This window comes from Pristiophorus japonicus, chromosome 22, assembly GCF_044704955.1.
Source record: "Pristiophorus japonicus isolate sPriJap1 chromosome 22, sPriJap1.hap1, whole genome shotgun sequence".
Taxonomy (NCBI): domain Eukaryota; kingdom Metazoa; phylum Chordata; class Chondrichthyes; family Pristiophoridae; genus Pristiophorus; species Pristiophorus japonicus.
Window position 1 is genome coordinate 12332787 of NC_091998.1, and position 14369 is coordinate 12347155.

At 46.5% G+C, this 14369-nt stretch overlaps 1 protein-coding gene across 1 annotated transcript; it reads right to left on the minus strand.

Annotated features, from left to right (window-relative positions):
* Window positions 1-3442: 3442 nt before the first annotated feature.
* LOC139234860 (peptidyl-prolyl cis-trans isomerase-like) lies at window positions 3443-14357 on the minus strand. The gene is made up of 6 exons (XM_070865633.1): window positions 14176-14357; window positions 11786-11816; window positions 11615-11703; window positions 11425-11521; window positions 3718-3793; window positions 3443-3632 (listed from the first exon to the last, which is right to left on the minus strand). The coding sequence occupies exons 1-6, from the start codon at window positions 14248-14250 to the stop codon at window positions 3494-3496; spliced, it is 507 nt and encodes a 168-aa protein (XP_070721734.1). The 5' UTR covers window positions 14251-14357; the 3' UTR covers window positions 3443-3493.
* Window positions 14358-14369: the final 12 nt, after the last annotated feature.

A 14369-nucleotide genomic window follows, 5' to 3' on the forward strand; every position in this document is an offset into this window, starting at 1 on the left:
TAACAAAAACAGATTATCTGGTCATTACCACATTGCTGTTTGTGGGATCTTGCTGTCGTGTTTACCACGTTGCAACAGTGACTACACTTCAAAAAGTTCTTCATTGGCTGTAAAGCGCTTTGGGACTTAGTGTGGTTGTGAAAGGTGCTATATAACTGCAAGTCTTTCTCTCTAAAAGGCGAGTTGAGGAAGTGCATCTGGTGTAGTGTTTTGCTGCCACCTAGTGGTAATTTATTCATCACCATGCTGTCACCCAAAATAGGGGTACGAATGCATGTTTTACATCCACAGTGATTCATCGCAAGAACACATACACTGTAAATTTATCAGTTGACTTCAGCACTTTGTTCAGACTCAATTAAAATTCCTCAATTTCAGTACTTTTCACATTTTCTTGAAGTACAGTTCCGGAGTGCGATTCAGAACAGGTATCTGCTAAATTGAGATTATACCAGCCAGGGTACAGGGGATACACCACAACTGATCTTAGCGAGCATGAGGCAAATGAACGATCGCTGAGGGATTCTGCTGCTCACTGCTATCCAGCACCTCACCTTGATAAGACGACGGGCAAGGACAGGCCTAGGAATGGATGCCATCCCCTTGTTGAGCAGCTTCCACTATTAAATCATACCTGTGAAGAATGGGCCCGAGGTAACAGAGGTCTGACATCACTTTCAGGAGAGGATGCTGAGAGAAAAGTGGTTTCCCTCTCCCAAAATAATGTGCCACCATATTAGGAAAGAGAATGTAGATTAGCTGCCTTGTAGGGTCTTGGCCATTATTTAAAAGGAAACATCCTTCATACACTGCAAAAGGGCAGGTTCATATAGGGCTGATCACTGCAGATGAGGCCTTTCCAATTTCAGATATTTGATCTTCTCTGGATAACACCACCTCTCCTAGGCTGCAAGTTAAATCTTTTCCTAGCTTGCAATACTACAGTACCACAATGAATGCAGTATCTGTTTATAGGTTATATCCCCAACTACTGCTGGGGAAGCTGAACAAGTGCTTCACAAATGATGCTTGCAATTGAAGATTGAAAATAAGATCTACAAGATAGTTAATAAAAGCTGATTGATTTCAAGCATGCTACAAGGAGTGCCATCCACTGGCTGAGGGATACCTCTACCTGTGGTTATTACCCCAGCCCCTGATACCATTACTGTCACTTGCTCCTTGCACAGGCATTTTATATACATCAAAAGAGAAGCTATGCTTTCCTGATACTTCCAAGCCACCCTGTTTATAATGGAATGTCTATTGCTCCATGATACCAAGAGGTTCAACTGTCAATCCTTTAACTCTCCACGTTGTCCAACATACACCTCCAGGGTGTCCAACACTGGAGTCTGACTCTGATGCACTGCAAGGGGGGGGGGGAAAGAAAGGAGGATGATATTTGTTCCCCTGAGCATTACAATACGGTCACTGCAGCAATAGACAGCAGCTTGAAATCATCAAATCCATCCATTGTCTAGCATCTAAATGAAGTGAGAATTCGTGCTTCAGTGAGCACAAGTCCTAAACTCTTGATTGTCTTCAAACAAATTGGAGAACTCTCAGATTCTGCCCTAGAGACAATCCCAAAAGTACCTTCCCTCCTGTACTGAAAGTGCTGCCTGAAATACCCATCCGTCATGTTGGTCGGTCCTCGAACAGACAGTTGCAGGAAATCTAGCTGATTCCATCTGGCCTCTAGCATAATTGCATAAACCCCACTGCCGAACAGCAGCTGAGCACAGAATGGGGATCAAACCGGAGCATTTCTCATCTGCCGGATATTATGCGCCAAGCAGCACTTACCCATATGCCATTGAAGCTTGCAGGCTAATGAAGCACCTGACACACCACATGGTCAGTGGTGAAGACGACCCCAGCTCATGCACGGTAATGTGGGTCGTGCATGTCTAACCCTTCCGTAGGATCTACATCCATGTGCCATGACTAGTATATGGACAACGTAATTACATAAAATTGGGAGCCCCCAATAACCAATTGAATGCCCCCCCCCCCCCCCCAATTGAAACAAAAATCATTGAACGTACAGATACCAGAAAATCCATCCCTCCCCATACACCAATAATCACATTTCTCCTGCACAAATGGATTTGGTGCCTCCGCTGCCTTTCCCTCCAATCCCATTATTGCCTCGAAGACCGTCTGCAACTGCCTCGGTGTTTGTGTCTACCATTATACCTGCTGTTGCTACGCCAATTAAAAGAGAATATTTGGTTCTATGTTCTACCGCAAGTCCAGGGTCTGTCTACCTACACCACTCAGCATTGGGGAGTGAAGGTTCACCAACTATCACAGTAGGATCCAGTTGCCAAAACGTTGGTTCCATCATCAAACCAGATGAGGAAAGACAGGAGACTCGAGTGGAGCATAAAGACCAGCATGGACTGACTGGGACAAATGGCCTGTCTGTGTCAAATATCCCATGTACACCAAAAACAGGTAGACAGTGTTGAGAAGAACAGATGCCAATAATGAAGGACTGGCTGGCAAATGGCATTGAACACCAGGCATTTAGCTCGGATCTGGGCTTGAAGCCAAATGCATCATAGAGTCAAGCCTTTTATTATTTTCTGTACTTGTCCATGACATTTTAATGATCCATGTATGTGGACCACCACTGTTTCTAGCTTTCCACCATTCAGAAAGCACACTGATCTATCCTTTTTTGGTCCAACATGAATGACCTCACGCTTGCCTATGTTGAAATCCATTTTCCAGTTTTGCTCACTTAATCTTTGTAATTTTATGTTTCCATCTTTGTGTACCCGCCCAATATCCTTACTCACTGTCTCCTGCCACTCAGCCAATTTCCTAACCTCCCCTGGATAGGTACAGCTGCAATACTAAAGAAGCTCGACACCAACCAGGATAAAGCAGTCTTATTTAATAGGCTGCCGCCCCAGCACTTTAAATATCCACTCACTCACTCTGCTGCCAGCACACTGTGGCTAGTGTGTGTTAGCCATAGGATTGACTGCAATACACCAAGGCTTCTGCAACAACACCTCCCGGACCCACAATCTCTAAAAAATAAATACATGGGCAGCAGGAGTCTGGGAACACCATCACCTCCACTTTTCCCTGCACATCACATCATCCTCACTTGGACATATACCACTGTTATACTTCACAGTAGCTGGGTCAAAATCCCAGATCTCCCTACCCAACAGTAGGGAGTACTTGATTGCAGCAATTCAAGATGGCAGTTCCACCATCACCTTCTGACCTTGCTAGCGACACCCATATCCAAAGAATAAAATTTTTTTTAAACTTGGAGAACCTTTTTCTCAAGTGACGCTCCTCAGGTTATCTGCCTGTTTGACACATTTGAGTTGAATTCAGCTGAGAGAATACAGTGATCTTAAGCAATTAGTCATTAATATGAAATACTACAGTGCAAAGCAAAAAAAACTAGAAATGCAAGTGATCAAGTTTTATTTAAATTCTATAATTTCATTTGGAAAAATAATTAGTCCAGCTGTCCACAATCAGCGATGGTAACTTTTTTTTTGGTTTTGCCACTTGAATCGCCCAACGCTTCCATCTTCTTCACAACTTCATCATACCCCTCTGTCACAGATCCAAATACAACATGCTTTCCATCCAACCTTCAAGATTCAACAACAGACATTAGTGACCACAGAATCGTGCAGTGAATCATGGAGAGAGAATACTAAGTCACCATACACTTACCACGAAGTTTTTGCAGTGCATAAAAAAAACTGGGATCCATTCGTATTTGGCCCAGCATTGGCCATGGACAGGATACCTGCAACAGTAAGGTGACAAGTAGTAAACATTCCATAAATATGTTCAGCGTCCTCTCCTGTATAACTTGCACTTAGGTGGTGCCTTTCATGTAATGAAAATGTTAAAATGCATTTCTGGGCCTGGGAGAAAGAACAGGGTGAGACAAGTTGGGAGGGAGAGATGACTGAAGGTGACCGAGGTAGGTTTGGAGGCAATTTTGAAAGCGAGTAGAAATGCAACAGAAGCAGCCAAGCAACACATTCCTCCACAGCTACATTATGGATTCTGTCATCCGTATTGTACGGATATAGACCTCTGGGGAGGCGTAGGGTTAGGGAAAGCCAACTCCAGCGGTACCTTGCTCCTGACAAAATCCTGGAACACAACAGTGTCATCAACAGTGTTTCTCCAGAAGGACAAGTACAAGGCATCGTGGCAACACAATCGCTCCACGCAATGGCACCTGCTCGACTAAGTCATCGTCCGAGCGAGGGACGCACACATCACCTGCGCCATGACAGAAGTCAACGACTGCTGGACGGACCATCGCCTAATCCATTCCGTCATCAACATTAATATAGCCCCAAAGCGAAGGCGGCAACAAAAGCAATGCCGCAGAAAAATCAACGTCGGGGCACTCAAAGACCCAGTTGAGAGCCCTATACAGCCAGCGTCTCACTGCCAAACTGGCAACCCCCAATGACCAAGATGCAGAATATCCACAGCACTTGGTCTGCCCTCCAGGCCACCATAACCAGTGCCTGCGAAGAGGCGCTCGGTCATTCAACCAGGAAACACCAGAACTGGTCTGATGAGAATGAGCAGGAGATCCAAGAGCTAATAAACCGCAAGCGCAGAGCATTTCTGAACCTAAAGCAACAACCCAACTCGGGAGCAGCAAAGCAGCTCTACGGACAGCTGAAGGCCGAGGTTCAATAAAAAACACGCAATCTAAAGAATAGATGGTGGGTGGAGAAAGCACAGGAGATTCAGCAGTTGGCCGACAGCCATGATGTGCAACGATTCTTCACCGCAGTTAAGTCCACCCACAGCCCTCGCACCCAAGGCCCCACCCCACTGCTGGCCAAGAATGGGGAGACACACATCAAGGACACCGAGGCAGTCAGGGCCTGTTGAAAGGAGTAATTCGAAGATCTCCTTAATTGAGACTCCGTCTGACACGAGTGTCCGACTCCAGCCCGCAGCATGCTATCCGCCACCATCTCAGCAAAACCCCAGCCCTGCACGAGGTAGAAAAGGCCATCTGTCAGCTCAAGAACAAAGCATCAGGAGCAGATGGAATCCCTGCTGAGGCACTAAAGTATGCTGGAGAGGCACTATTGGTGTGAATGCATGACCTCATCTCGCTCATCTGGAAGGAGGAGTGCATACCTAGAGATCTAAGATATGCCGTTATAATAACCATCTTTAAAAGGGGGAGGCAAGTCCGACTGTGGCAACTGCAGAGAAATCATCCTGTTGTCGGCCACTGGGAAAGTCATCGCTAGAATCCTCCTCAACCGCCTTCTCCCTGTGGCTGAGGAGCTTCTCGCAGAGTCACAATGTGGACTCCATCCACTACGGGGTACAACGGACACGATCGTCATGGTGCAAGAGAAATGCAGGGAACAGCACCAACCCTTGTACATGGCCGCCTTTGACCTCACAAAGGCCTTTGACACTTAACCGCGAGGGACTATGGAGCATCCTTCTCCATTTCAGCTGCCCCCAAAAGGTTGTCGACATCCTCCACCTGCTCCACGACGACATCCAAGCAGTGATCCTGACCAATGGATCCACCACAGACCCAATCCAAGTTCGGACCGGGGTGAAGCAGGGCTGAGTCATCATGCCAACCCTCTTAATCTTCCTCGCTGCAATGCTCCATCTCACGCCCAACAAGTTCCCTGCTGGAGTGGAACTAAGCTATAGAACCAGTGGAAACCTGTTCAACCGTAGTCGCCTCCAGACTAGATCTTCGGTCATCAAACTACAATACGTGGATGCGCTTGCATCTGTGCAGAGGCTGAACTCCAAGCCATCGTCAACATCTTGACCGAGGCATAAGAAAGCATGGGCCTTACACTAAACATCTGTAAGACAAAGGTCCTCCACCAACCTGACCCCTGCCACACAGCACTGCTCCCCAGTCATCAAAATCCACATCAAAATTGGACAAAGTGGACCACCTTCCATACCGAGAGCCTACTATCAACAAGGGCAGACATCGATGTCTAGGTCCAACACTGCCTCCAGTGCGCCAGCGCAGCCTTCGGTAGTGTTTGAAGACCAGGACCTCAAATCTGGCACCAAGCTTACGGGGACGTCGGAGCGGCCTATAAAAGGCCAGCTGGTGCAGCTGCAGCAGGGAGAGAAGGCAAAAAAGTAGAAAGAAATCAAAAGGTGACATCACAGTCAAGGAGGTAAGTGATTGGTGAGTAGTTTTTCTTTTTCTTTATCAGTAAGTAACCTTTAGCATTGTTGTTGCCAAATTAATGGGCTAGGAGCTAAATTAAAAAGTAGGACCTCAAAAGTAGTAATCTCAGGATTGTTACCAGTGCCACGTGCTAGTCAGAGTAGGAATTGCAGGATTGCTCAGTGAATACGTGGCTTGAGGAGTGATGCACAAGGGAGGGATTCAAATTCCTGGGACATTGGAACCGGTTCTGGGGGAGGTGGGACCAGTACAAACCGGACGGTCTACACCTGGGCAGGATCGGAACCAGTGTCCTAGGGGGAATATTTGCTTGTGCTGTTGGGGAGGGGTTAAACTAATGTGGCAGGGGGATGGGAACCTATGCAGGGAAACAGAGGGAAGTAGAATTGGGGCAGAAGCAAAAGATAGAAAGGAGAATAGTAAAAGTGGTGGGCAGAGAAACCCAAGGCAAAAAGCAAAGAGGACCACATTACAGCAAAATTCTAAAAGGGCAAAGGGTGTTAAAAAGTCAAGCCTGAAGGCTCTGAGCATTCGCAATAAAGTGGACGAATTAACTGCGTAGATAGCAGTCAACGGATATGATGCAATTGGCATCACGTAGACAAGACTCCAGGGTGACCAAGGCTCAACATCCAGGGGTATTCAACATTTAGGAAGGATAGACAGAAAGGAACAGGAGGCAGGGTGGCGTTGCTGGTTAAAGAGGAAATTAATGCAATAGTAAGGAAGGACATTAGCTTGGATGATGTGGAATCGGTATGGGTGGAGCTACAGAATACGCTAGTGGGAGTTGTGTACAGACCACCAAACAGTAGTGAGGTTGGGAACAGCATCAAGCAAGAAATTAGGGATGCATGCAATAAAGGGACAGCAGTCATCATAGGCGACTTTAATCTACATATTGATTGGGCTAACCAAACTGGTAGCAATGCGGTGGAGGAAGATTTCCTGGAGTGCATTAGGGATGGTTTTCTAGACCAATATGTCGAGGAGCCAACGATAGGGCTGGCCATCCTAGACTGGGTGATGTGTTTTGAGAAAGGAATAATTAGCAATCTTGTTGTAAGAGGCCCCTTGAAGAAGAGTGACCAAAATATGGTAGAATTCCTTAAGATGGAGAGTGACAGTTAATTCAGAGACTCGGGTCCTGAACTTAAGGAAAGGTAACTTCGATGGTATGAGACGTGAATTGGCTAGAATAGATGGCGAGTGATTCTTAAAGGGTTGACGGTGGATAGGCAATGGCAAACATTTAAAGATCACATGGATGAACTTCAACAATTGTACATCCCTGTCTGGAGTAAAAATAAAATGGGGAAGGTGGCTCAACCGTGGCTAACAAGGGAAATTAAGGATAGCATTAAATCCAAGGAAGAGGCATATAAATTTGCCAGAAATAGCAGCAAACCTGAGGACTGGAAGAATTTTATAATACAGCAGAGGATGACAAAAGGTTTAATTAGGAGGGGAAAAATAGAGTACGAGGGGAAGCTTGCTGGGAACATAAAAACTGACTGCAAAAGCTTCTATAGATATGGGAAGAGAAAAAGATTAGTGAAGACAAATGTAGGTCCCTTGCAGTCAGATTCAGGTGAATTTATAATGGGGAACAAAGAAATGGTGGACCAGTTAAGCAAATACTTCGGTTCTGTCTTCACGAAGGAAGACACAAATAACCTTCCGGAAATACAAAGGGACCGAGGGTCTAGCAAGGAGGAACTGAAGGAAATTCTTATTAGACGAGAAATTGATGGGATTGAAGGTCGATAAATCCCCGGGGCCTGATAGTCTGCATCCCAGAGTACTTAAGGAAGTAGCTCTAGAAATAGTGGATGCATTGGTGATAATTTTCCAACAGTCTATCGATCGGTTCGTATGGATTGGAGGGTAGCTAATGTAACACCACTTTTTAAGGGAGGGAGGGAGAAGGCAATTATAGACATCAGCAGTGGGGAAAATGTTGGAATCAATTATTAAAGACGAAATAGCAGCATATTTGGAAAGCAGTGACAGGATCGATCCAAGTTAGCATGGATTTATGAAAGGGAAATCCTGCTTGACAAATCATCTAGAATTTTTTTTGAGGATGTAACTGGTAGAGTGGACAAGGGAGAACACGGTGAATGTGGTGCACTTAGACTTTCAAAAGGCTTTTGACAAGATCCCACACAAAATATTGGCGTGCAAAATGAAAGCACACGTTACTGGGGGTAATGTACTGACATGGATAGAGAACTGGTTGGCAGACAGGAAGCAGAGTCAGGATAAACAGGTCCTTTTCAGAATGGCAGGCAGTGACTAGTGGGGTGCCGCAGGGCTCAGTGCTGGGACCCCAGCTATTTACAATATACATTAATGATTTGGATGAGGGAATTGAGTGTAATATCTCCAAGTTTGCAGATGACACTAAGCTTGGTGGCGGTGTGAGCTGTGAGGAGGATGCTAAAAGGCTGCAGGGTGACTTGGACAGGTTAGGTGAGTGGGCAAATGCATGGCAGATGCAGTATAAGGTGGATAAATGTGAGGTTATCCACTTTGGGGGCAAAAACACGAAGGCAGATTATCTGAATGATGGCAGATTAGGAAAAGGGGAGCTGGGTGTTATGGTATATCAGTCACTGAAAATTGGCATGCAGGTACAGCAGGCGGTGAAGGCAGCATATGGTATATTGGCCTTCATAGCTAGGGGATTTGAGTATAGGAGCAGGGAGGTCTTACTGCACTTCTACAGGGCCTTAGTGAGGCCTCACCTGGAACTTGTGTTCAGTTTTGGTCTCCTAATCTAAGGAAGAACGTTCTTGCTATTGAGGGAGTGCAGCGAAGGTTCACCAGACGGATTCCCAGGATGGCAGGACTGACATATGAGGAGGGACTGAATCGACTGGGCCTATATTCACTGGAGTTTAGAAGGATCAGAGGGGATCTCAAACATATAAAATTCAGATGGGACTGGACAGGTTAGATGCAGGAAGAATGTTCCCGATGTTGGGGAAGTCCAGAACCAGGGGACATAGTCTAAGGATAAGGGGTAAGCCATTTAGGACTGAGCTGAGGAGAAACTTCACTCAGTTGTTAACCTGTGGAATTCCCTACCGCAGAGTGTTGTTGATGGCAGCTCATTGGCTATATTCAAGAGGGAGTTAGATATGGTCCTTACGGCTAAAGGGATCAAGGGGTATGGAGAGAAAGCAGGAAAGGGAAACTGAGGGTGAATGATCAGCCATGATCTTATTGAATGGTGGTGCAGGCTCGAAGAGCCGAATGGCCTACTCCTGCACCTATCTTCTATGTTTCTATGTTTACAGAGCTGTAGTAATACCCTCCCTCCTATATGGCTCAGACGTGGACCATATACAGTAGGCACCTCAAATCGCTGGAAAAATACCAACGCTGTCTCCGCAAGATCTTGCAAATCCTCTGGGAGGATAGACGCACCAACCACCAGTGCTCTCGATCAGGCCAACATCTCCAGCATCGAAGCACTGACCACACTCTACCAGCTCCGTTTGGCGGGCCACACTTTCTGCATGCCGGACAAGACTCCCAAAGCAAGCGCTCTACTTGGAACTCTGACACGGCAGACGATCCCCTGGTGGGCAGAGGAAATGTTTCAAGACACCCTCAAAGCCTCCTTGATAAAGTGCAACATCCCCACCGACATCTGGGAGTCCCTGGCCAAAGACTGCCCTATGTGGAGGAAGAGCATCCAGGAGGGCGCTGAGCACCTTGAGTTTCTTCACAGAAAGCATGCAGAAAACATGCGCAGGCAGCGGAAGGAACGTGCGGCAAACCGGACTCCCCATCCACCCGTTCCTTCAACGACTCTGTCACAGGTGGGACAGAGACTAATTCCTGAATTGGACTGTACAGCCACATGAGAACGCACTTTTTATATATATATATGTGGAAGCAAGTCTTCCTTGATTGAGGTACTGCCTATAATGTATTCTTCTCCCTTATTGCTAGCATAAAGGCCCAGGTTGTTATCGGTAAAGATTTAGTTTTAACAATTGCTTTTGTTTGCTAATCAAAAATCACATTGGTGAATATTTTCACTATATCATCATAACTGCACTTCCCAGGTAAACACCCACTAATCCACTAATTGATCCCCAATAATGGTTCTCACATGCAAGGCTGACGTACAGCACTGTTGTGATGTTTAGTGAAGATGGCGTTGTGTTTAAAAATGACAACCGCTTAAGACCACAACTCAGGTACTTTTAAACAGTCAGATCATCATACATTGGTTACAGCACAGAAGACGACTATTTGGCCCGTAGAGCCCATGCCAGCTCTCTGCAAGAGCACTTCAGCCCTGCAAATTATTTTCTGAGGTGTGTGTGCAACACCCTTTTGAAAGCAGTGACCGAGTCTGCCTCCACTATCTCTTCTGCCAGTGCATTCCAAATACTAACCACTCGCTGTGTTAGAAAAAGTTTCTTATGCTGCCTTTGGTTATTTGACCAATCACCTTAAATCTTTGTCCTCTGGTTCTCAACCCTTCTGCCAATGGGGAACAGTTTCTCTATCTACTCTGTCCAGACCCATTTCTGTAGATTGGTAACTACTTCTGAATGCCTGGCACACACCCAGAGGAGCAGCCAGGTAATGAGAATTAAAGCCAGCAGAAACCAGATCTCTATTTCCTCCTCCTTTTTAATAAAAGAGATCATTTAGTTGAAGTGTGGCACCTCAAGTACAACAGATGCAGCTTATCCAAAACTTGGGCAAACCTGAAAGGTCCCAAGGCATGGATATATTGCTCATCTACAGCTTAGAAACAACATTAGCCCAGCAAAGACTGGTCATATTTTCAGTAAGTGTAATGAACAGATGATGCCGTTCAAAAATGTAGCAAATGTAGCTACGACTCAAAACTGAAAGTAACAATTTGATTTGCAGAACTATTCATATAGAAATAAACAGTTGCTTATATATGACACCTTGTCAGAAATGTCTCAAAAGCTATGACTTCGGCTTCGATATAATTTACTTGGGATTCTCCAATGATATTTTATACAATGATATTTGATAATATTCTATCTCGCAGCCCTCATTTTTCACACCGCTTCCATCTGGTCCCCATGTCCCCGCTACCCACACCGTCCTTCACCCCAACAAACTCAACATTCCCTTCCGCCTACCTCCTCCACTCTTCCCACCCCACCCCTGAAACACATCAATACAAATATGCCAAGCATCCTACTTACCAGGCTCTGTGTGCTTCAGTGTGAAATTCTCATCCTCAAACTTGGTCCCGTAGATGGACTTTCCACCCGTGCCATTGTGCTGTGTGAAGTCACCGCCCTGTACAATGGAAAGTTGAGCAGGTCATTGACCATTTACTGAAACAGGCACAGAGATATTCCCAAATATTCGCAAAATAAAGTTGCTCCTCACCTGACACATGAAGTCAGGAATGATTCTGTGGAATGTGGAGCTCTTGTAACCAAAACCCTTCTCCCCGGTGCACAATGCACGGAAGTTTTCTGCAACAAAGCCATTCAGAGTAAGACCACCGATCTAAAAGACAGACTTTCTTCAACTCAACAGTTCGTTTATGGGACTTACCTGCAGTCTTTGGGACCACATCAGCCCTGAGCTGAAAGAGACAACAGTGCACAGCTTCAGTATATCGACCATGTACAATAATAAAACACTACAGATTCATATCATAGCCGTAATTACTGTTCAAACATTATATTGAGAAGACTTGTAAAAGCTACATATCACGTACACATGAACAAGTTTTATACAGAGCAACGGTAACAATTGTAGCAACACTGCTGCTGCAATTATTTTACCACATAGCTGATCAATAAGCATTTAACAGTGATTCTTAAACGTGTGTGGGGAAATTCCTGTAATTCACAACATACTCCTGGGGTCCCTTACAAATGAGGGGAACTCTCATTTCACAAAGACAATGTCAGCGAGTCAATGGAAACCAGTGGCATCACTGCAGGACTTACTGGAAATCAAATTATTTTTTAAAGCTGTTAACACATTAGGGAAAGAGGGAGAAAAGTGCAAAGAAGCCAAAACACCTGCAATGGCTCTTGTTGCTACCTCATGAGTAGCAACCCAACTTCAGTGTGCCAGTGCAGCCTTCGGTCAAGGACCATAAACTCAGCACCAAGCTCATGGTCTACAGAGCAGTAGTGATACCCACCCTGCTACATGATAGAGACATGTTCTATCTACTGCAAGCACCTCAAAGCACTGGGGAAAGTACGACCAACGCTGCCTCTGCAAGATCCTGCCAATGTTCTCGCTCAGGCCAACATCCCCAGCATCGAAGCATTGACCACGCTCGATTAGCTCCGATGGACGGGCCACATTGACCGCATGCCCGACACTAGACTCCCGAAACAAACGCTCTACTCAGAGCTCCGACACGGCAATCGAGGCCCAGGTGGGTAGAGGAAATGCTTCAAGAACACCCTCAAAGCCTCATTGAAAAAGTGCAATGACCCCCAACCGACATCTGGGAATCGCTGGCTCAAGGCCGCTCAAAGTAGAGAACCATCTGGGAAGACACCCAACACCGAGTCACAGAAACATAGAAAATAGGTGCAGGAGTAGGCCATTCAGCCCATCGAGCCTGCACCACCATTCAATGAGTTCATGGCTGAACATGCAACTTCAGTACCCCATTCTTGTTTTCTCGCCATACCCCTTGATCCCCCTAGTAGTAAGGACTACATCTATAACTCCTCTTTGAATATATTTAGTGAATTGGCCTCAACAACTTTCTGTGGTAGAGAATTCCACAGGTTCACCACTCTCTGGGTGAAGAAGTTTCTCATCTCGGTCCTAAATGGCTTACCCCTTATCCTTAGCCTGTGACCCCTGGTTCTGGACTTCCAACATTGGGAACATTCTTCGTGCATCTAACCTGTCTGAAGCAGTCAGAATTTTAAACGTTTCGATGAGATCCCCTCTCATTCTACTGAACTCCAGTGAATACAAGCCCAGTTGATCCAGTCTTTCTTGATATGTCAGTCCCGCCATCCTGGGAATCAGTCTGGTGAACCTTCGCTGCACTCCCTCAATAGCAAAAATGTCCTTCCTCAAGTTAGGAGACCAAAACTGTACACAATACTCCAGGGTGTGGCCTCACCAAGGCCCTGTACAACTGTAGCAACACCTCCCTGCCCCTGTACTCAAATACCCTCGCTATGAAGGCTAACATGCCATTTCCTTTCTTAACCGCCTGCTGTACCTGCATGCCAACCTTCAATGACTGATGTACCATGACACCCAGGTCTCTTTGCACCTCCCCTTTTCCTAATCTGTCACCATTCAGATAATAGTCTGTCTCTCTGTTTTTACCACCAAAGTGGATAACCTCACATTTATCCACATTATACTTCATCTGTCATGCATTTGCCCACTCACCTAACCTATCCAAGTCGCTCTGCAGCCTCATAGCATCCTCCTCGCAGCTCACACTGCCACCCGCAAATTTGGATACTACATTTAATCCCCTCGTCCAAATCAGTAATGTACAGTGTAAACAGCTGTTCGTTGGGAGCAAGCGGAAGCCAAGCTCTAACAGCGGAAGGAGTGCACGACAACCCAAGCACCCCATCACCTGTGACAGACTGCAGGTCCCGCATCAGACACCTGAGAACTCATTAACATGGAAACAAGTCACCCTCGACTCCGAGGGACTGCCCAAGAATAGAATATAGCCACACATGTACACAGGACTCCAAAGTGTGGTCTAGTATTGCACGCTTACGGTTAGTTTTTAAACCCAGTTTTGCAGCGACTGCACACATTCCAGAGGAGCCACACCTTGCTGCTCTTGGCCCGCGCAGGCGCACTGGTCCGGGGGGAACAGCTCCCCCAGCGGCCGGTCTGTCTCGGCTCAGCCTAGGACCGCGCAGGCGCACTGGTCCCGGGAACAGCTCCCCCAGCGGCCGGCGGCCCGCGCGCGGCAAGGCTTTCCTCACCGCCATCACGATCCGGCCCAGTCTTTTGCCGTTGATATCGATGTCCATGAAGACCCGGGGATTGTTGCCGGCCATGGTGCGGGAGGGTTTGCCGAGTTGTCGAGCTCAGTGTGTGTGAGAGACCGTGAGGTAAACTGGCGCGGAGAGCTGCTCGCAGGCGGAAGGGAAGGGCGGGGCTCGGCGGCGCCTTAAGT